The sequence below is a fragment of the Heteronotia binoei genome, chromosome 5 (genome assembly GCF_032191835.1).
Source record: "Heteronotia binoei isolate CCM8104 ecotype False Entrance Well chromosome 5, APGP_CSIRO_Hbin_v1, whole genome shotgun sequence".
NCBI classification, from domain to species: domain Eukaryota; kingdom Metazoa; phylum Chordata; class Lepidosauria; order Squamata; family Gekkonidae; genus Heteronotia; species Heteronotia binoei.
In genome coordinates, this window is record NC_083227.1 from 153,122,378 (window position 1) to 153,145,178 (window position 22,801).

Here is a 22,801-nt window from a genome sequence, read left to right on the forward strand (position 1 = left end):
CAGAAGTGCTGCTGAACTAATACGTAACACTTAGCCTGGGGATGTGGAATGGTATAGTAGCCCGCCTCACGGCCTCACTGGATCTCTATTCTTTAGTCTCTTCGGGGTATTTTACTTGTTTATTTGATGGGGCCACAGCAGCTTTGTTTGTTCTTCCCACAAAATATAGGCTCTTGAGAACTTTAACTTAAACCACAGATTTATTGTAACACAAAGTTCTTAACTTGGGGATATGGGAGATATTTACACAGGCTAAAACGTTGCTCAGTTGTTTCAGGCTTTACAATCACTTTTTCTTTTCTTGAGTCTCTCACAGTTACACAGTTCACAGTTTCCCTTTAACTCACTCTCCACCTCTAGCCAAGGTCTGGCTTCTTGGGATTGATGTGTCAAGTCTCACCCCTCGACTGGAGTCTCTCCTCTCAGCCCTTCTGGTGTCTCAGACCCACATCCACTCCCTCAACCTCCTCACTAGATCTTCAGAGTTGTCTATAGGTGTCTGTGACCATTCCGGTCTTAACTGACTCACACACACACAGCCCTCTTGGCTGGTTTTGTCGAGCTTGCAGTCTCTGGAAGACTTCCCCGTCTCCGCCTCAAGCTCCTTCACAGGATCAGCTGTCCTCTCAGCCTCTCTGGTAGGCTCGAACTGACCCTCTCAGTCTCTGTCAGGCCACCACACTGACAGACCCCTCTGACAGGCCACAACTCTGTCAAAGATCGACTGACTGACTCAAAGCCTCGGCAGCTTCTTTCTCTCTCAGACTTTTCCCTCCCTGAGAGCTCTCAGCACTTTGCCCCCACCCTCAGGTCACCTGACGCAGGCCCTGTGCGTCTTCAGTTTATGGTTAGCCCATTGCTTTCCGTCACACTGACCCATGACCCCCCCCCCCCCGAAAGTTAACAGAAGTGCTGCTGAACTAATACGTAACACTTAGCCTGGGGATGTGGAATGGTATAGTAGCCTGATCTCATCAGAACTTGGAAACTAAGCAGGATTGGTATATGGATGGGAGACCACTAAGGCAGGCTCTGCAGAGGAAAGCAATGGCAAATCACTTCTGCTTCTCACTTGCCTTGAAATCCCCTTGCTGGCGTTGCCGTAAGACAGTTGCAACTCGACAGCACATTCCACAAACATCATCCAGCAAAGAAACTGATCAATGATTGCTGACATCCAATACGAATGCATTTAGTTCACTGCAGTTATGAAGTTCAAGTTTCTACTGTTATCACCTGTGTGATTTGTATGCACTTGTTTTAGCTTACTCATGATTATGACTTAATAATAAGATAAGATATTGTATTTATATCCCGCCCTCCACTCCGAAGAGTCTCAGCGGCTCACAATCTCCTTTACCTTCCTCCCCCACAACAGACACCCTGTGAGGTAGATGAAGATATTGGATTTATATCCCGCCCTCCACTCCAAAGAGTCTCAGAGTGGCTCACAATCTCCTTTACCTTCCTCCCCCACAACAGACACCCTGTGAGGTAGATGAAGATATTGGATTTATATCCCGCCTCCCACTCCAAAGAGTCTCAGAGCGGCTCACAATCTCCTTTCCCTTCCTCCCCCACAGCAGACACCCTGTGAGGTAAATGAAGATATTGGATTTCTATCCCGCCCTCCACTCCGAAGAGTCTCAGAGCAGCTCACAATCTCCTTTCCCTTCCTCCCCCACAACAGACACCCTGTGAGGTAGATGAAGATATTGGATTTATATCCCGCCCTCCACTCCGAAGAGTCTCAGAGCGGCTCACAATCTCCTTTCCCTCCCCCCCCACAACAGACACCCTGTGAGGTGGGTGGGGCTGGAGAGGGCTCTCACAGCAGCTGCCCTTTCAAGGACAACCTCTGCCAGAGCTATGGCTGACCCAAGGCCATGCTAGCAGGTGCAAGTGGAGGAGTGGGGAATCAAACCCGGTTCTCCCAGATAAGAGTCCGCACACTTAACCACTACACCAAACTGGGAACCAATGACTACCATATAGTTTGCAGAGACTGATCACTTGGAGGCAAAATGAGCACTGCAGAATTCAAGCAGAACTTAGAAATAACATAAGCAGCCTCACGTTGAATTGACTGTTTTAAATTAATTTCGCACAATCTAGTCCACACGTGTTTTATTTGCTAAATTCCAAAACAGCCGGCTGCCTTAATGCGTATTTTCCAATAAAAAGAATAAACCATTGGCAGTTTTCCGCAGATCGTTTCAGTGGCTGCTCTTTCCGCTTCTGCCATTCTTCACCGGTGTAACTACTTCAATGCAGCTCCCCTTGAAAAATGCACAAGACTCAAGGAGTGTTGAACAGATTTACTCAGACTGGATTCATAGGTGGCTCGAGAGGAAAAAAGGCACAGATTAAAAGACTCCTGAACAGAGCATATGTTTTTTTTTTCTCATGACAAACAAACAAAAAAGACTGCTATGAATCATACAGGCTAAGAAATACAAACTTTTTTTTTTCCTTTGCTGTAAGTTGCCTTTATTAAAATGGAACTTAAATTAAATTTCATTATATAAACATAAGAAATAAAGTCAACTTTAGGAAGGATTTTTCCTATGTAGAATCCTCAGTACTCAAACGCAACTTCTCGTTATACATGTACTACAAACTCTATTCCAGTAGGCATTGGGGCAGTTGTGAAACACACAAGTTCCAAGACCTCTCAGTGCATAAGGCAGTGGAACAAAACCACTTGCTTTTGTCACTGGCGATGCCAGTCAAAAGGGAGGAAGGGCTGGAAGCCTGCAGGGCGATCCATTCAGATGTAGTCGTCCTCTACTGGCTCTCCATTCACATCACAGTAATGGATGAAGATTGCTACCACCCGCTGAAACACACCTTTCTTCATCTGACGAAGCTCTGAGATCTCTTCGCCTATCGTTTCCATGCAAATGTCGGCTGACAGCTGTCCTTTCCTCCGAGGAGCATAAATTGTAGCTAAAAATGTGCAAGAAAGAGAGAATGGAGGAGAGTGGAGGTTTTAGAAAACACTTCTTCAAAACAAGGCGTAAGCATTAGCATTTAATTTGTAATCCCCAAACAAAGAAATAACATCATTAGGGTTTGTAGAATCTTTCGGGCTCAAGTGCCGTGTTCTACTGGAGAAAGTTTTTCTTCCAGACGTTTCGTTCTCAGCTGCGGAGAACATCCTCAGTGGCGTTGCAGCCGGAGCAGGCGCTCTGACCTTGGCTGCTGTGCATTGAGTGAGACCAGGGCTGCTGGAGAGCTGCTATTTCTAGGTTGGAGGGGAAAGGACCACACTCCCTCCAGCCTAGAAATAGCAGTTCTCCAGCAGCCCTGGCCTCACTCAATGCACAGCAGCCAAGAAGGTCAGAGCGCCTGCTCCGGCTGCAACGTCACCAAGGATGTTCTCCACAGCTGAGAACGAAACATCTGGAAGAAAAACTTTCTCCAGTAGAACACGGCACTTGAGCCCGAAAGATTCTACAAACCCTAATGATGTTACCAGCCGTGAAAACCTGAAATCTTTGATAAAGAAATAACAAATGTAACAACGATGGTGGTTAGTCTACAGATAAGCATCTATATAAAAAGGCTTCTAGGCAATTGTCGTCTATATGCCATATGTTCAAGTATTAATAAGGTCGTAAGGTCCTCAGTCCATTGGAACACTGGAGGTGAGCATTTACCTCTCCACTGTTGTCAATAACCAGACAAATCACCAAAAGTATTGTGTTCATTAATACAGGAATGGAAGACTGAGGTCCCAAAATAAACAACAAAATCTGCATAAAGAATAATTTTAAATTCTGAAGAGAATTTAAACAAAACCACAAATATTGTTATCTTGCCTGACAATACAAGCCAAGGGCTCTAAACATAGGTCAAAAATAGGGAGAAAGAGGGGGACGTCCTCTAGTACTCCTCTCAAAAGGTAACGGTGTGGAAAATATGCTATTTGTCAGGGTCCTAGATCTGGGAAATGAATAAAATAATTGCAATCCATTTTAAGAATTAACGAGGAATGCCGAATGTAATCAACGTGGCAAAAATACATTTCCAATCTAGTTGCTGAAACATGTACAAGAAGAGAAAACGGAAGCAAGAGAAGTTCACTGGAAACCACTCCATAGCCATGAGATACATCATTCAGATCAAAGTATATAAGGTACAGAGATAGGTAAAGCTATTCGATTTAAGCATCAGCCTAAGGATACATGATGCTTGTTTTGTTTTTTTTAAATCTTCCCCTAAGAAACCATACATTGCTTTGTTCCCAAGAAATAGTGCAGTTGGCTTTTTTTTTTAAATTACCAGCGCCTGACAACTCTAGCACTCGCTTCCTATTTTGCAGTATTTCACTGTGCCCAGAAGTATATTATTTTGCATTAACTTGGCAAAAACCCCACCCTTTCAGTGAGGATTGCTGCATATTTCGTCTCAATTAGATGGAAAGAAAACAAAACAGAATAAAAAATCAAATTATAGGCAGAAATATTTTCCCATGGAAATCAAAATGAATGCAGAATTGGCACAGGTATGATAAGAAAACTGAACTGTTGAAACGTCAAAACGAGTCCAAAGTGGCCAAAGTAAGATTTCTGTATAATACCTGTAGGGCAAACAGACTACACTTGTATTTGGATGTGTACAGGATTTTCACTGGGCAGCTTTCAATTCCAAAGATGCTTCCTTGCTCACAGTTTGGGATTGTAGAACTGGGCGGAGGGGGCTGGACTCAGGAGACAGATAGCTAACATCTGGATTCTACCTTAATCCTCTCATGAATTCCCAATTTACCATCGCTTGGAAACAGACTAACCTGCCTAGCACAGGATATCTATCTCTATGCCTAAGCCCTATTTGGGGAGGGACGGTGGCTCAGTGGTAGAGCATCTGCTTGGGAAGCAGAAGGTCCCAGGTTCAATCCCTGGCATCTCCAAAAAAGGGTCCAGGCAAATAGGTGTGAAAAACCTCAGCTTGAGACCCTGGAGAGCCGCTGCCAGTCTGAGAAGACAATACTGACTTTGATAGACCAAAGGTCTGATTCAGTATAAGGCAGCTTCATATGTTCATATTTGAAGAGCTGACCACGCCCTTCTACCAACTCCTTTCCACGGCCATTCATTGGCTGGAGGCTCTAGGAATATGGTAGACACTCCAGGATCAGGGATTGGCAGAGGCATCCGGAGGGCAGAACTGGAAGCAGTCTGCCACAGACCCTCAAAACATACACTAGATAAAAAAACCTCATGTCAACACACTCAAATCCCCTGTGTGATCACACAGAAAGATAAAACCAATACAAATTACAGGAAATCACCAATTCAGCAACCAATGTTAACATAATGGGTCAAAAGACAAGAGACTCCCTTCTAAACAAAACTTGTTTCGACTGATATTGAAAGGACACCAGTGAAGTTATCCCATATGCCTCAAATAACGCAGATACTGCCTTGGATCTCTTTAGCGTGCCGAAGTGAAGTGACGTAAGAATACTGCAATAAATAAAGTCTAATACATTTAATAATCTATGGGAAAGGCACTTCTCAGAGCTCTGGCGGAACGAACTGCCCGTCAGAGCACAGAGTGAAGTCTCACTCGCAGTTCTTAATGAACAGGGAGGAATGCACAGCCGTTTATTCAAGCTAAGTTGCACTAGGAGCCACTGGACAGAAAGGAGGCACTGACACTTTATCAAGAATTTTTACTTTTACTTACTTTTTTCATCATCCTCAAAGTCATATCTGGCATAACCATTAGGCTCTGCTGTTCTGAGAGACCTTAACCAAGGGAAGTCTGTAATCATGGAGTAGGGGGCCCCATCCACAACACCTGCAGAGACAAAGGGGAAAAAATAACCCTGTTGCTCCGTCACCTACAACTGTCTCCACTCCAGCTCCAGTTTCTCAGACTATCTTAAAAAAAGGTTGCCCCACAAATCCAAATTGACATTTATGCTTTATACAAATGACTGATGGTGCATTTTTACATCTGCACGTCTGGCAGCTGATAGGTGGCTCTCTGAGAGAAGAAATCCACGCCATTCTACTGGCAGATTTCTAACTCTAACATTCAGAAGGCATCTCTCTCTCTCTCTCTCTCTCTCCCATCAGAGCCAGCATGCTGTAGTGGATAAGAGCGACAGGCTCTAATCTGGAGAACAAGGTTTGATTCCCGCCCCCACTCCTCCACATGCAGCCAGCTGGGTGTTCTTGGGTCAGTCACAGTTCTCTCAGAGCTCTCTCAGCCTCACCCACCTCACAGGGTGTCTGTGGTGGAGAGAGGAAATGGATTATAAGCTGCTCTGAGTGAAGGGCGAGGTATAAATCCAACTCCTCATCCTTCTCTTCTTCTCCTCCCCTCTATTATCCAGGATAATACAATTTTCTTTAAACAATGCATGCATAGTTGTTTTCTACCTATAATGCTTACCTTCTAGAGTATAAATGTCTCTCCCCCAGGGATACTTTGCATATTTTTTCAAGTCCTCTTCTGTTCGTGTGGCTTCAGGGAAGAACTCATATTTAATTAGCTCTCTGAAGAAAAAAGAGGAAGAAATAAGGAATCTGGTTAAACATCTACAGAACAGCACATGAATTCATCAGTGAAGAAATAAATATTGACATATATCAAACAGAAAATTTATTATACAACAATCTACCCGTTACATCTTTTCAGTTCACATCTCTCAAATATACTGGGGGTCAGGCAAGAAGCTGGTTTTTATACTCCGCTTTTCTCTACTCTAAGGAGTCTCAAAGTGGCTTAAAATTGTCTTCCCTTCCTCTCCCCAGAACAGTCATCTTGTGAGATAGGTGTGGCTGAGAGAGTTCTGAGAGAACTGTGACATCCAGCAGGCTTCATGTGGAGGAGTGAGGAATCGAACACTGTCCTCCAGATTAGAGTCCTCTGGCATCCAATACCTCAGACCTTGTTTAAAAGTTAATCCGCAAAAAAAAATAATTAAAAAACCCAACCCTACACAATAAGAATTTTGTTTTGTGCACTGAATAGCCAGAGCTATTAACATACAACAGGGCCAGCCTCACCTAGCGATACAGCTTTTTGTAAACCTGAAAAGTCCCAGATTGCAGGGTGGGCATCATCATCATCGTTTTATTTATATCCCGCCCTCCCCACCGAGGCAGGCTCAGGGCGGCTAACAACACATATCAATACATTCATTATACAGTAATTGACAAGACTAAATTAACAATTTAATTAAAATTCTAAAACGATAAAATTAATATTAATATGCTGGTGCTATTGTACAGATGGTAAGTTTACTTAGCAGCCTCTCTCTTTAGTCAGTGAAGGCCATTCGAAAAAGGATAGTCTTGCAGGCCCTGCGGAACTCTTTAAAATCCCGCAGGGCCTGCATTTCTTCCGGAAGCTGGTTCCATAGGTGTGGAGCCACAACAGAGAAGGCCTGGGCACGGGTATTCTGTAGTTTTACCTCTTTTGGCCCGGGAATAGTCAGCAGGTTCTTCCCTGCTGACCTCAGTGCTCTCTGGGGTTCGTATGGGGAGAGACGGTCCCTCAGGTAGGCAGGTCCTCGGCCATATAGGGCTTTAAAGGTGATAACCAGCACTTTGTAATGAATCCGGTATGTAACTGGCAGCCAGTGCAGTTCACGCAGCCCCAGCTGTATGTGCTCCCACTTTGACTTTAAGGCACACCCACCCAGGTTAATAGGCACATTTGTGCATATGCAGGTGTTACAAAAACAAAAAACAAAAGAACAAAAAAACCCTGAACAACCCTGCTGGAGTTGAACCAACAGGGAGACTAAGCAACAGGGCAGGGGAAGTTGAAGTGGGGATGCGCACGATGAGCTGGTGAGCCAGAAACACCAGGGGGTTGGAGGCAATGGAATCCTCCCCCCGCCCCCCGCCTCAACAACAATTCCTTATGGGTCCCCAACTTGTATAAGATCTATTTTGAGAGAAAGAGAGAAAGGCGGACGCAGACTTACTGATTAATGTTTGCTATGGTATCCATCCAGCTGCGAATGCGCACCTTGTTGCGAACGTTTGGAGGATTACTGAACTCATGGATTATACAGATGTGATATGGATAAGGGCCACTGAAAATCTTCTGCTCTAGAGTCAACGTGTCAACCTGTGGACAAAGTTACACTGGCTTATACAGGGCGCTTTTTTTTGTAGAAGAAGCCCAGCAGGAACATTTGCATATTAGGCCATACCCCCGACACCAAGCCAGCGGGAACTGTGTTACTGCTCAGAAAAAGCCCTTTGTTTATAACTAAGAGAAAGATTATCATCTGTCTGTCTGTCTATCTGTCTATCTATCTATCATTTGGAAGTCCTGCACAAGTTTCTCAATAAAGCTTTGTTAACTCTTCTTAAAAGCACAGAAGAACCAGCAAATCTTGCAGTAACCTAAAAACCATTCATTTCTTATGGAATATTAGCCCTTGGAATATTAGCCCTAGATTGGTAAATTAAATCCCTTTACATACCACTCTTATTTGTAGTCAGAGATGCCAGCCAGTTCTGGCTTACTTTTCTGTAGTTTTTGCTTTTTCTTATTTGTTTTACAGGATATTTTGGGTGCTTTACATTTTTAGACTATTTTAGCGCTAAGTATTTTAAGAGTCAAAAACTGGCTAATTAACAGGAAGCAGAGAGTGAGTATAAACAGGCAGTCTTCGCAGTGAAGGACGGTAAGCAGTGGGGTGCCACAGGGCTCAGTACTGGATCCCATGCTCTTTAACTTGTTCATAAATGATTTGGAGTTGGGAGTGAGCAGTGAAGTGGCCAAGTTTGCAGCTGACACTAAATTGTTCAGGGTGGTGAGAAACAGAGAGGATTGTGAGGCACTCCAGAGGGATCTGTTGAGGCTGGGTGAGTGGGCATCAACGTGGCAGATGAGGTTCAATGTGGCCAAGTGCAAAGTAATGCACATTGGAGCCAAGAATCCCAGCTACAAATACAAGTTGATGGGGTGTGAACTGGCAGAGAATGACCAAGAGAGAGATCTTGGGGTCGTGGTAGATAACTCACTGAAAATGTCAAAACAGTGTGCGATTGCAATAAAAAAGGCCAACGCCATGCTGGGAATTATTAGGAAGGGAACTGAAAACAAATCAGCCAGTATCATAATGCCCCTGTATAAATCGATAATGCGGCCTCATTTGGAATACAATTCTGGTCACCGCACCTCAAAAAGGATATTATAGCACTGGAAAAAGTCCAGAAAAGGGCAACTAGAATGATTAAAGGTTTGGAACACTTTCCCTATGAAGAAAGGTTAAAACGCTTGGGGCTCCGTAGCTTGGAGAAACGTCGACTACGGGGTGACATGATAGAGGTTTACAAGATAATGCATGGGATGGAGAAAGAAGTACTTTTCTCCCTTTCTCACAATACAAGAACTCGTGGGCATTCGATGAAATTGCTGAGCAGTCAGGTTAAAACGGATAAAAGGAAGTACTTCTTCACCCAAAGGGTGATTAACATGTGGAATTCACTGCCACAGGAGGTGGTGGCGGCCACAAGCATAGCCACCTTCAAGAGGGGGTTAGATAAAAATATGGAGCAGAGGTCCATCAGTGGCTATTAGTCACAGTGTGTATATAAATGTGTGTGTATATATATATATAGATATATATATAATTTTTTTGGCCACTGTGTGACACAGAGTGTTGGACTGGATGGGCCACTGGCCTGATCCAACATGGCTTCTCTTATGTTCTTATCTGACACAGACTAAAAGGCAGGAGTTAACAATACCACCATTAATAAGGATAATTTGGTAAGCTCAACACGTGGGCAGGATTCTATTTGTGGTAATGTACAGGTGCTGGTCAGATTAACAAACGAGAACTTGAGCATGATACATTCAAGTATAACGATAAATGTGAAAAGCCACATTGTGTCACCATTGCAGGCAGTACCAAATGGCCTCGAAATGTCAGTGCCACTAAAACATCCAAACCAGTATAGTTTGTTTGGATCCCAAAGACACGTTTCATGAGGGAAACACGAGGCTTAACAATGTTCCTGTTTAATTCAGGAAGTGTTACTCTAACATTAGACAGACGCTTAATCCCTTAACGAGGTATTCAGCATGCTTGTACTCCAATTTGGCTGAAAAGCTTCAGAATGAATGAAGCTGGAGACTCCACCAACCGGCTTTGAAGGTCAGCCTTAACTTTCACACTGGCCAAGTCTGACATGAAGAAACAGAGCGCCAACGTGAAACAATACTAGCAGCTTCATCTGAGTTAAGCGAAAGACGTCTTTATACCTGCTGCATTGGGCGTAAGTAAATTATCCTGTTTCTTTCCGGGGGCATCCGCAATATTTGATCCAACACTTGATCCATATTTAACTTTTTGCACTGAGCGTAGTCAAATCGATTGACAATTGGTGCATTCTCTACTTTTAAGTGCTTGAGGACGCGGCATCTGGTAGCTGCAAATGACAGGGAAACAAAACATGGTAACTCAGCGACAGATACACAAGATAATGCACATGATGATTTACTGTTGGATTTACCAACACGCATGCGCCACTAACCCAAAACAAGATCCTCCCCATTACAAAAGGCTGGTTGCAAAAAGTTCCAGTTGTTCTGCTGGCTTCTCGGTCTGTACCGACATTTACAAACCACCATATCGGTTAACAATTTTCACTTTCTCATTTTGCTAGGACACTGAAACTAAGAACACGTTGCGAAAGAGTCACTTTTTAACTATGTCCTTCTAAGCGTTCCTCAGGTCTGTGCTGCTCTCTTGGCTCTTCCCATTCTCATCACTTGCCTTCCTGTATTTTGTGGAGCTCTATTTCTGATAGCCCAGCAACAGCACAGACCGCCTGTAGGTGGAGGGAATGGCAGACGGTTCAACAAGCGACAAATGACAGCAGATAAATCTTTCCAGGTCAGTGGAAAGGCAACAGCCTACAGGGCACTGTCCACCTTCTATCTGACTGATAGTACCAACTGAAGATGAAGAACAGCATCTCCTCAGAATTTATTGTAACTTTTGTTTCTCCATTCCTGTTGCTTACATAATTAAATGAGAAACTATAATGGTTTACTATTTAGAATAGACGTGCCGAACTTGGGAAAAAGTCAACTCAAATTGTCAAAACTCCTGACAGCCAAACATACATACCATGAATAAACATCATTTTAGGGCAGTCTTTCAGCACTAGGTCTGTTATGCCACAGTTCGTCAATGTGATTCCAACAAGGTTTTTGGACTTCAGTGTCAGAACCTGGAGTTTATTTTCAAAATTAAAGAATACTTTAAAGAACAACATACATACACACACAATGAAATACAGGCCTATTATGCACAGGTGTTTTCCCTCACTTTCACTGTGCATGCCCATAGAGATTCTTTTTGTCATTCTGTATTTATTTTCCTCTCTTCAGCACTCAGTTCACTTTCTGGTCACTGTTTTCTCAGGTTTTCTATGAGTGCTTTTGTGCAGATTTTCTCCTGGTTTCACTTCCAAGCCAAAGGTAATTCAAAAGTGTAAAGATGCCCACAGATTCCGCCCCCCCTTTTGCTGCCATTCGAAGGTCACTCCCCTCCCCTCTACTCTGCACCTTCCACCACCCCTCTTGTCAGCGTACAAGCTCAATTTTCCCCTTGTTTTAAATTTTTAAACTTGTTTTGACAAGTGGTATGAGTCTAGTGATATGAGACTATTACTAGTCTTGGATTGCTGAATTTTAAAAACTTAAAACGACAAATGGAAAGTTTAAAAGGAGCTGTGCAAGGTTTAGTTGAAAGGGGGATTGGAGAGGAGGCAAATGACCACATCTCCATGTGTCTCATGCAAACAAAATAAAAGGGGAATGAAATTGACATGAGATGTGGAAAGAGAGAGAGAGAGAGAAACAGACAGACAGGGATGATGGGAAGCTTAAAGCTTTGAAAACACTATCCCCTTTAATGCTTTAGTGAACAAAGTTTTTTTTTCCCCTGGGGGAGGGGGGGTCTGTTTTGGAAATCTCCAGAAGCCTAACATTAAAATGGTGGCTGAGTCACATGGACATTCTGTGAACCAGTGAACTCAAGAATCGCTTGGGATCAATCCATTTGGAGGAAAGAGTGCAATCTGCACAGGACAGGCTTTAAAAAACTGCCAGGATTGTGACCAGCACGCAGGATCAAATTAGAGAATCAGGAAGAGAAAACTACACAAATTTGCAAGAAAGGGCAGGAAGCCAGTATTACTATACTAGGGCTTCAGCATAAATACCCTCCCCCGTTTTTTTTTTTAATTTAGTGGCACAAGACTCTAAAAGTCCTCCAAAGCTTCTACAAGAAGACTCCTCCCCCATACAAATTGCAACCCTGTGCAAAGCATGGTGGAGTTGCAGCTGACTTTGCACAGGCACACACACACACATGCACATTGTCAACAATCACAGCTGGGTTCCAGCAATGCCACTGGGTTCTACTGTGCATTCTGTATGCTCAACGTGTTCCCCCCTACTGAACATATGAAGCTGCCTTCTACTGAATCAGACCCTTGGTCCATCAAAGTCAGTATCGTCTGACTCAGGGCCTCAAGCGGAGGGTTTTCATGCCTATTTGCCTGGACCCTTTTTAGTTGGAGATGCCGGGGATTGAACCTGGGACCTTCTGCTTCCCAAGCAGATGGTCAACCACTAAGCCACCGTCCCTCCCCTAAGAGCTTTGGATGGCACTCCCCACAATTGACGTTCTACCTTTATTTAGAACACTGCATTTTTAAAATTGTAGCTGCAGAATAAATACACTGGAGGAAAGAGAACGGGCCATGAGGAAGGCAAAGAATCCAAAGCAAAAATTAAAGGCTTACTGCTCTGAAATCGGCAGTAAAATGTGCATGCGTAATGGGCCATGGGGCAACAAATGTCCTGTAAAACATAATCAAAAATATTCTTACTGTAAGAGATGGGACAATGTTTTGCAGTATGGAACTGCACAAACTGAGCAGCTAAATGGAGAACGTCTAACATTGTTAACGACTGTGACCTAACTTCTTGCATCTCTTCTGTTGGCATTTCCATTAGTTTTATCAGCAAGACAGACAGTGATTGACACAGATTGCAAGGGAAATGTCTATTTTCAGTTAGGGGTGCACACAAAAAATTTTTTCGGTATACCAAACTCCCAAAATATCAATGTATACAGATATTTCCAAATCCCAATATTGGTATAATATTGGAATTTGGGAAATAACTGGTATTACTGAATATATTCAGAGCCATACCTTCCCTCCCTGAGTCGCACCGCAGATTGGCACATATCAGGGAGTGAAAGGAAGGTAGTAATCCCTTTAAATACCTTCCCTTTACTCCCGTTTTGCTCCGCTTGCTTCAGATCTGTTGGGTTTAATTGCCAGGGGTTTCGATATAGCTGAATAACATCAGCATTTTTCAGGCTCAGCTGTATCAATACCCAAATACAGACCTCTGATCTATATCTGACTTACATAATACCCCAAAATACTAATAAGAGTATTTATTCAGCTCAGTTTCTGCTGAATGAACACCCCTAGTTTCAGTCATTATACACAAAGCGCTCAAGGAGTAAAATATGTCAGAAAAGAAAATTAGCAGAAAAGGATATACCAGAAATCCTCCAAGATTAACTGATGTCAGAAGTGTTGTCAAATGCAGACAGAAAAATGATTCCCCCTCCCCAGGTAGATGGTGTCATTCCCCAAAAATACAGCCAGCCATCATGACCAAAAGGTTTGTGGTATTGTAGAGCAACCAATCATTTGGACTTTCAAAAAGCTGACAAATGAAAGAGGCCTTACCTGGACATGATCATCTTCAATCACAGGATCGCTGGTGCTGGTGGACTTGTCTGCTGTCCGTTTTCGCTTCACTGCATGCCGGAGCTTTGGTTTGGTTGCTTCTGGAGAGGTGGTGGTGGTGGTGGTGGGGGGGGGGGTAATAAGAACACTGGAGTCAATTTGTCATCTCACACAGAAGAAAATGAAGATGATGATATTGGATTGATACCCCACCCTTCACTCTGAATCTCAGAGCGGCTTACATTCTCCTTTCCCTTCCTCCCCCACAACAGACACCCTGTGAGGTAGATGAAGATATTGGATGTATATCCCGCCCTCCACTCGGAAGAGTCTCAGAGCGGCTCACAATCTCCTTTCCCTTCCTCCCCCACAACAGACACCCTGTGAGGTAGATGAAGATATTGGATTTATATCCCGCCCTCCACTCCGAAGAGTCTCAGAGCGGCTCACAATCTCCTTCACCTTCCTCCCCCACAACAGACACCCTGTGAGGTAGATGAAGATATTGGATTTATATCCTGCCCTCCACTCCGAAGAGTCTCAGAGCGGCTCACAATCTCCTTTACCTTCCTCCCCCACAACAGACAACCTGTGAGGTGGGTGGGGCTGAGGGGGCTCTCACAGCAGCTGCCCTTTCAAGGACAACCTCTGCCAGAGCTATGGCTGACCCAAGGCCATTCCAGCAGGTGCAAGTGGAAGAGTGGGGAATCAAACCCGGTTCTCCCAGATAAGAGTCCATGCACTTCACCACTACATCAAACAGAATAGCAATAGCATATCCTGAATGGCTGTTTAGAAAACAGGAGACAAAATGTCTTCTAGAATAATAGTTCCAGAACAGTGTAATAAATAAGATACAAGAACTTATAACTTAGTGCAAGGGAAAGTGGTTTTGCTTCTTAATCAAAAACTGCACCAAAACTGCTCTTCATGAAATCTCTAGTCTAGAATCACCAACCTAATCATAAAGAAGAAAATACTTGCTTAAGTATTGCACATTATCACATTAATTTATTGTGCTGATGATGGACAGAAGACTCCGACAACTGAAGCATGCTGAGTCACATGACACAGAACTTTAGGCAAAGTGAAAACAGAGTTGTCTTATCACAAAGTATAGCAAACTTCTGTGACCTATTTATTCCGCAGTTCTGCACATGCAATCCAATCATGTAATGCCAGGAGGGCACGCGGACCCCCTGACAACACAATGACACCCTTCTCCTTTAGCCAGACCACTGTTACAAATTTTGAATTTACAGCAAAAGAGTAATAAGCCAACTGCTCCCATGTATTGCAAATATCTGAGGAATTTAGAGTTCCTTCCAATTCAGTAATTCTACGACCAAACACCATACAAACATAAGTCAAGTCTGCTTTGCTAAGCCAAAGTTACGTACGTCAGCTATGCAGAATCTATAAGATTTGAAATACAAGAGGAACATGTTTTTGTTCACAGATTCACATTAGATTTCCCCTGAAATTTACAGGAAAGTGACACATACCAGAGTTCTGCTCACTGAAGCAGACAAAAGGGAGGATTGTTAAATAAATATCACCTGTCTACACACAACAATGAAGCAAAGACGACTTGTGAATGAAAATCACTAAAGGAGGAAGTCACTGCACTTTCAGCAATCGCAAGAGACTCACCACTTTAATTTTGAAAAAGACAACCCCTCAGAATTCCTAACCTGTTGGATCCCCAAGCACAGCTCTGCCTGTGGAATGCATCTTTCTTCTCTGCCCCCTTCCCTGCTGAAGCACCTAGGCGGCCCCACCCCGCAAGCTGCTCCTGGGGGTCCAATGACTTTCATAAATAGTATAGGACACAGCGCAGCAAGCTGAACTTGATAAAATCCACATAAATAACAGGCCCTCTATTATACAAGTGAGAAAGCCTTTTAAAACAAGGCTAATGACTGTTATGTTAATGGAGAAGTCTGAGATGCACCTTGGGAAAAAAAAGAAGAGCTCTTCTATCACTTCTTCCATCAACCAATTATTCTTCTGTTTCAATTAATGAGCAGTTGTTGTTTTTTTAACAGAAAGAAAATGCGTGTCTGCTGACAATAATTTACTCCTTCTGTTATTGTTTCCCCGTGGCATTCCCATGTTTGCCCCATGTTCCATCCCGTCCTCTGATAAATACACGATGTCTATTCAATGACGCTTATGCAAAAGCACCCGTACCTGATTGAGACACTAGGGGCACATGGGAAAGTCTGCTTCTGGCTCTTGTTACTGGCCTGCGGGGGAAGCCTTCATTATACGCCATTTCATACCTCCCTTGCTGCTCAGAGGGAGCGTTCTGTTGCTCAGCGGGTCCGGATACTCTCTCACTAGTCCTCTCACCGCTAGTGTCCCCTGAAGAACCACAGGCTGGCAACGTTCTCAGTGAGAATTCTGCCCCTCCCACATTTGGTCCGTTCATGCCACAAGTGCCGCTGGTGGACGGGCATTCGTCATCGGACACCCCATTCGTCCTCCTTTGTTGGCTCTGGGACACGTAGCAGGAACATCTGGAGCAAAAAGAGTGCTCCTCGCTGTCATTCTCATTGGAGCCTTCGCTTCTGCAGAGGCACTTCCCAGGATCTTCGGCAGCAGGAGCCTCACTGGAATTATTAGCTGTCCTTGTGTCATCAGGGCTTTGAGAAGCAGTGGCGGCCAAAGTCCCCGGGGGTCCTGTGCCACCACCGCAGCCAGGGTAACAATCTTTGCTTTTATTCCTCTCGGTTGTCACATCGCTGGCCGCTTTCATATCTGCCTTGATCTGCTCGCTAGTGACTTGACAGCCCTTTTCACAGCTGCTCTCCTCCGAGAGAAATAACTTCACTCGACTGGCGTTGCATCTCTTCCGCAGTGGAGCTTTACCCTTGCCGCTCACTGCAACAAAAATAAGACTGGGTAAAAGGTAACAACACGATGACAGGTAAAGTTTATTGTCTATGGACAATGGCTGCTACAATCTGATCAATATGACACACACGTATAGAACAGTCACAAATGGCAGTATTAAAATCATCTAACCAAAAGGTACTGATCAAATAAAAAAAAAAATGACTCTCTATATATGTCTCTAGCCCCCCATTTTCTTGGCTGCAAGAGCAAAAACTAAAACTCTATAAGAGACAAATGAATCAGTGTCTGAGAAAATAAAAGCAGCTGAAGGAAGGCTTAAACCCATTAAAACCTGTAAGAAATTTGGTTCTAGGCTCAGAATAGAGAGGACAAGATGATATGACAAGATGGGGAGGGACAGTGGCTTAGTGGTAGAGCATCCGCTTGGTAAGCAGAAGGTCCCAGGTTCAATCCCCGGCATCTCCAACTAAAAAGGGTCCAGGCAAATAGGCGTGAAAAACCTCAGCTTGAGACCCTGGAGAGACACAGGGCAGGGCTATGGCTCAGTGGTAGAGCATCTGCTTGGGAAGCAGAAGGTCCCAGGTTCAATCCCCGGCATCTCCAACTAAAAGGGTCCAGGCAAATAGGTGTGAAAATCCTCAGCTTGAGACCCTGGAGAGACACAGGGAGGGGCTGTGGCTCAGTGGTAGAGCATCTGCTTGGGAAGCAGAAGGTCCCAGGTTCAATCCCCGGCATCTCCAACTAAAAAGGGTCCAGGCAAATAGGTGTGAAAAACCTCAGCTTGAGACCCTGGAGAGCCGCTGCCAGTCTGAGTAGACAATACTGACTTTGATGGACCAAGGCTCTGATTCAGTATAAGGCAGCTTCATATGTTCATATAGTGTGACAGATCTTCTGGAACTCGGGCTCTGCAAATGCAATGGCAAAAGGACCTGCTGTATTTTGGAGTAACGTCCAACCAACAGAGCCGCTGGCATGGTTTGAAACCGGACTGAGGTAAAGGCTATTCTCATGTTGGGAGAAGGAATATTAACCAAACAGAGGCTCTAACATGGTCCCTTGTGAACAATTTGAACCACTGGGAGAATTTGAAATGGGAAATTGACTGCATAGTGAATCACCCAGTCCCGGATGCTAAAATAGGTACACCCTGTTATAGGTACACCCCGAGTGTCATCAGATACAGAATAAAAGTGGAGAATGTGATTATAACTGGCTCACTTGGCAGCATCGTTTTGTAGCACTGCCTGTGAAATAAACTGTTTTGCTTTCTCCGTAAGAACGCTATAAGGCAATGGGAAAAGTTAACTTTTCCACATCACAGAAAACGGAAAACTATTAAAACAAATTATATTCATTAGTCAGCTTAGGCAGATCACATTTGTTTATATAGTTAGCAGTCTTCTACAGTACCTATCCGGTCAAATGACATCCTGTTCAAGTGTATCAACCCTACTTTTATTGGATATGCATTTTATTTACCCAGGGCATTTCTTGCAATAGTTGACAGCAAACAGATTTTTGATAGGTTCTTTCTAATATATGCAGACATTACTAGAGATGTAAAATTTCTGGAAATTTTGAAACCACAAGGGGGAAAACGCCCCCCTTCCAAAAAAGAAAAAAAAAAACCTATGGGGGAAAACTGAAATTATGTCATACTTATTTTCCTATCGACCGTAAGGTTCACTTACTGATTAACAATATATGCATCATCTATAACTTCATTAGCACATAAAAAGTGCTTTGTCATATTTATGGCATTTAATAGTATAAATATATTTGTTTTCCAAAAAAACCCCTACAAACATACCTATAAAAAAACTACAAACATACATAGTCCTGAGATCACCAGAGGACAATTCAATTTTAAAAAGAAAATAAATGGACTTGGTAAATCTCAGAATAAGCTGACAGAGCATTTAAACTTCTGTATAAAACTTCTCTGTACACACCCAATTTAATTCATTACTGTTACAAAAGAACAGATATAAACTGTGCTCTGCTTCCATTCCTGACTGAATGATCCACAGTCTCAAAAGCATGAAGGAAGAGGATTCTGTCAGAACTAGATAGGTTTCTAGAAGATCTAGGGCTGATGGTATTCTCCTTCTACATGGTAGGAAAGAGATAAAAATGCATTTTAAAAACAGAAGATTCCATTAAGGCTGGTCTTTTAATCAATCACAAAAGCCAAGAAGACTTTTTTATAGAAATACCAAAGACTGCCAATGAAAAGATAGGGTAAGCCTACCTCCATCCAATAGTAAGGTTCCTGTCATGGATCATATGCTTTTAGCTCAAAAAGGACTATTTTTACTACAATCGTGAAAGAGAACAGATCCAAACTCTCACCTGAAGGCTCCCGGATTTCCACAGGCTCTCTTATTTTCTCTTCTCCGTCTGAATAATTTTGTGCAATGCTGTTTGTAATGTAGGATCTTGAGGTCGCTATGTTTTCATCTTCATCTTCGCTATCTGAGTCATGAACGGTAATAGGTGCTAGCTTTACATTGGGCTGAAGGCCACTGGGTCCTGGAAAAGAGTTCCACCAACGGGTCAGTATTCTTGCCAGAGACAGTGCTGTCAGGTTTGCCTCGGCTAAGCAGCTTATTCCCTCTTCTTTTGGATTCTAAGCATAGGTCCAGACCAGCTAGCTTTGGGACAATCTGCTGTTGGTAAACTACTGCAGACTAGGGGTATGAAAAAAAAATCAATATTTTTCAGGTTTGAATACACCGAACGCGAAAAATATCGATATTTCCCAATATTCTCAAAGCCCAATACCAGTACGGTGTTCAGATTTTTTTCCCAGCTCCATTATACTTTATGGGGGCCATTTATCAATCAAGGGATAACTGGGGCTGGAGGAGGCCTGTTTTTTGAGGTAAAGGCACCAAATCTGCAGCATAGCTGTTGGTGCTTCTCCTCAACGCCCCCGCCCGCCAAGTTTCAAAAAGACAGGACTGGGGGTGTCATCAGTTACACCCAAAGAAGGTGCCCCCACCCTCCACTGCTTTCAATGGAGGAGAAAAAACGGGCGTTGAAAGGGATCGCAGTCCTTCTCCAAGCTACGAGTGAACTCTGAAGGCATTTAAAGAGCTTGCAGTCCCTTTAAACACCTTCTCCAAGCAGTGAGTCCACCTGAAAGGTGTCCGAAGAGACTGCAATCTTTTTAAAACACCCTTTGACTATCAGGCAGTCAAAAAAAAAATCCAAAATTTTTTTATGACTGTTACCAAAAAATAGATATAAACTGTACTCTGCTGCTGTTCCTGACTGAATGATCCACAGTCTCAAGAGCATGAAGGAAGAGGATTCTGTCAGAACTAGATAGGTTTCTAGAAAATCTAGGGCTGATGGAATTCTCCTTCTACATGGCAGGAAAGAGATAAAAATGTCTTTTAAAAACAGAAGATTCCAATAAGGCTGGACTTTTAATCAATCACAAAAGCAGAGTTCTATATTTTTGTGACTCTGGGGGCTTGGCCGTTTTCGAATCCATTCAACTACTACCTGTCCTTAGTTACTACGTCGCATTAACTCCACTCAGAATCCAAAGATTTCTCCTCTCCATTGTAAGTGTGCTGTGCAGTTATTTGGGGTTCTGCATTTTATCTCCATATGCTCATATCATATCAAAATGGCCCTCCTCAGTCCCCATATCAGCAATACTGAGATGACAATATTTGTCTGCCTTACAAAAGTGCTGCCAAGATTACATTATCTCAAAATGAAACCCACGATGCTGTTAGGTTGAAATGGCAGAGGTTAGGTTTAAATGGTCCATCAGCCGTTAGGTTTAAATGCCTGTGAGCTATTAAACCCATCTGTTTCGCTCCCCTCCCCCCGCTTTGAAGCACGGGGAAATGAAACCGATGGGTTAAAATGGCTGGCAACCGTTTAACGCTTCCCTGGCAAATCAACCCCCCTTTGAATCTGAACTTGCCAGTTCAGGACAGGTTTTTGGGGTTCGTGCCCATTCCTACTCTGAATATCTGAAACAATTGTTCAGTATTGCTTACTGTTACTAGTATCAGCCATCACTGCCAATTAAAAGCTATTTCATTGTTCTTAATACTTTGTATTCCACTAAAATAAAATCTACTGCAATATACCATAGCAGAATGGTTCAGTGAGCTAGTGAAAACTGCGGGAGGGATGCTGACATGAGTTACCTGCTTGTTCCTCATCAACCTCCATGGGAAGGAGTGCCTGATTTGTTGCAGAGGCTTCACTGTGGCTCTCTGCCAGAGCCACTCCATCTTCTTGCGCTGCCTCCTCTATATCGTTCAGTGCTGCAAAGGGAGATAAGAACCACTCAGACAAGAAAGATGAGCCAGCGGAAACAATTCAAGCATAGCTGCATGGTGATCTTAGCAAGACTTCGAAGTAGTTCAACTTTAGGAAGAACATCTGTCTGTGGTCCAGGAAAACGCATAAAGTAGGCTCTTGGGGTATTTGGAAGATCTAGTTTTCACTTTTGATGGCTCTGCACCATAAAGGCATCTACAGGGGCTTCTCAGGACAGAAAGTATGGCCTTTAAACGAAAAGCAGAAAAAATTATCTCCACTGAGGCACTAGAATACTAATGTGCGTTCTCTTTCTAGCTATAGAAAAATGTATGATGTTTACTGTACCAAAGGCAGCATTAAGTTTTGCTGGCATCGGTAAGCAGAAGTAAAAGATGATAAGCTTGCTTAAAACTATATTGCTGTGGCCTGGAAAGCCACAACGCTGACAGGTCAAAAGGAATGGTGTGTAAGACGATGCACATAACAGGAACGTGTTACTAGACGTTGTAGAGACGCAACTGAGTTTTTCAAAAATTCATTTTTCCCTGCGGACACGACGAATTTTAAAAACTTACGACTCTCAAATCATCTCTTAACAATTCGGGGGGCATTAAACGCTCGCCATCAATAACTGCTAAGGAGCAATGAAAAACGACGAAGCAAAACCGTTCGAGTTTATTTACCCTCTGCTGCAATCTGCTGCTCTTCGGCCTGTTCCTCCTGCTGCAACTCATTCTCATTCTGGTCGTTTTGCTGCTGGTGGTTGTTGTTATGATGTATGTTTGCATTATTGTTCTGGTGATTGTTATTGTTGTCGTTTTCATTGTTGGAGTTCTGATTGCTGACCAAGGCGGAGGACACACCAATTCCTGTGCCAGCACTCAGACCTACTCGAGCACATCCCTGAAATACAAGGCAAAGACTAAGGGCAACCTGCACAGGATTCTAAAACAAAATAAAACAACCACACAATACTACCAACAATGTCTTCACTTTAAAGACATCGCAATGGACTGGCTCCAGCGTCTCCCTTCTGCTACAGGAGGGAGCCGGCTTCAATCCAACTGTTTCTTACACAGAGAGACCTAAAATTTTGGGATACGACTTTAAGAAAGTTGCAGAGACTTTTCTGCTGGGATTACAAATGGAAAAATTTCCAAAAGAAGATAGAACTCTAATTTGGTACTTGCTCTCAGCTGCCAGGACATTGTATGCGCAGTTGTGGAAACAAGAAAAAGTACCAGAGAAATGGGATTGGATTGTGAAAGTTTTATCGTGGAGTGAGATGGACAAATTAACAAGAACTTTAAGAGATTATGATTTGGATGTGTTCAAAAAGGAGTGGAAGAAATTTAGAGGATATATAGAGAAAGAGTGGAATGTAAAAAGACATTGGACAATTTTTTAACATGAATATGAGAAAAGAAAGATATTGAACTTTGATTGGTTAAGGGTATCTTTATAATTGAACTTAAGTATATAACCTCGGCAGGAGTCTAGTAACGGAGGGAGGGGGGATTGGAAAATATCATATGGGTTAGAGATAGTAATGATATAATTAGATACTGTTACCATATGTTATCAATAAAATTGTTTAAACATGAACAATGTCTTCACTTTAAAGACATCACAATGGACTGGATCCAGCGTCTCCCTTCTGCTACAGGAGGGAGCCGGCTTCAATCCAACTGCTTCTTACACAGAGAAACCTGCAGGGCAGGTGATTCCACACTGACATGCACTACTGCAATTACAGTGACACCTGAGCTCTGAGTGTGCCATCTCTGATCTCTCCACAGCTATTTCAAAGCTCCTGTCCTCAGAGGACAAAACCATAGCATAAATCCTGTCTGTTAAGGCTGTTCAGAGAGATG

At 43.2% G+C, this 22,801-nt stretch overlaps 1 protein-coding gene across 2 annotated transcripts in view; it reads right to left on the reverse strand.

Moving 5' to 3' along the window:
- Window positions 1-2,303: 2,303 nt before the first annotated feature.
- Window positions 2,304-22,801, reverse strand: part of FBXO38 (F-box protein 38) — a 44,061-nt gene continuing 23,563 nt past the window's right edge. For both annotated transcript variants that reach the window (XM_060240607.1, XM_060240606.1), the window contains 11 exons: window positions 21,611-21,830; window positions 20,810-20,929; window positions 18,987-19,166; window positions 15,963-16,655; window positions 13,770-13,870; window positions 11,120-11,222; window positions 10,249-10,415; window positions 7,952-8,097; window positions 6,409-6,512; window positions 5,695-5,808; window positions 2,304-2,949 (listed from right to left, as the gene is read on the reverse strand). In XM_060240607.1, coding sequence (XP_060096590.1) covers window positions 2,771-2,949; window positions 5,695-5,808; window positions 6,409-6,512; window positions 7,952-8,097; window positions 10,249-10,415; window positions 11,120-11,222; window positions 13,770-13,870; window positions 15,963-16,655; window positions 18,987-19,166; window positions 20,810-20,929; window positions 21,611-21,830 — 2,127 coding nt within the window. In that variant the 3' untranslated portion in view covers window positions 2,304-2,770. The remainder of the gene's footprint in view (window positions 2,950-5,694; window positions 5,809-6,408; window positions 6,513-7,951; window positions 8,098-10,248; window positions 10,416-11,119; window positions 11,223-13,769; window positions 13,871-15,962; window positions 16,656-18,986; window positions 19,167-20,809; window positions 20,930-21,610; window positions 21,831-22,801) is intronic.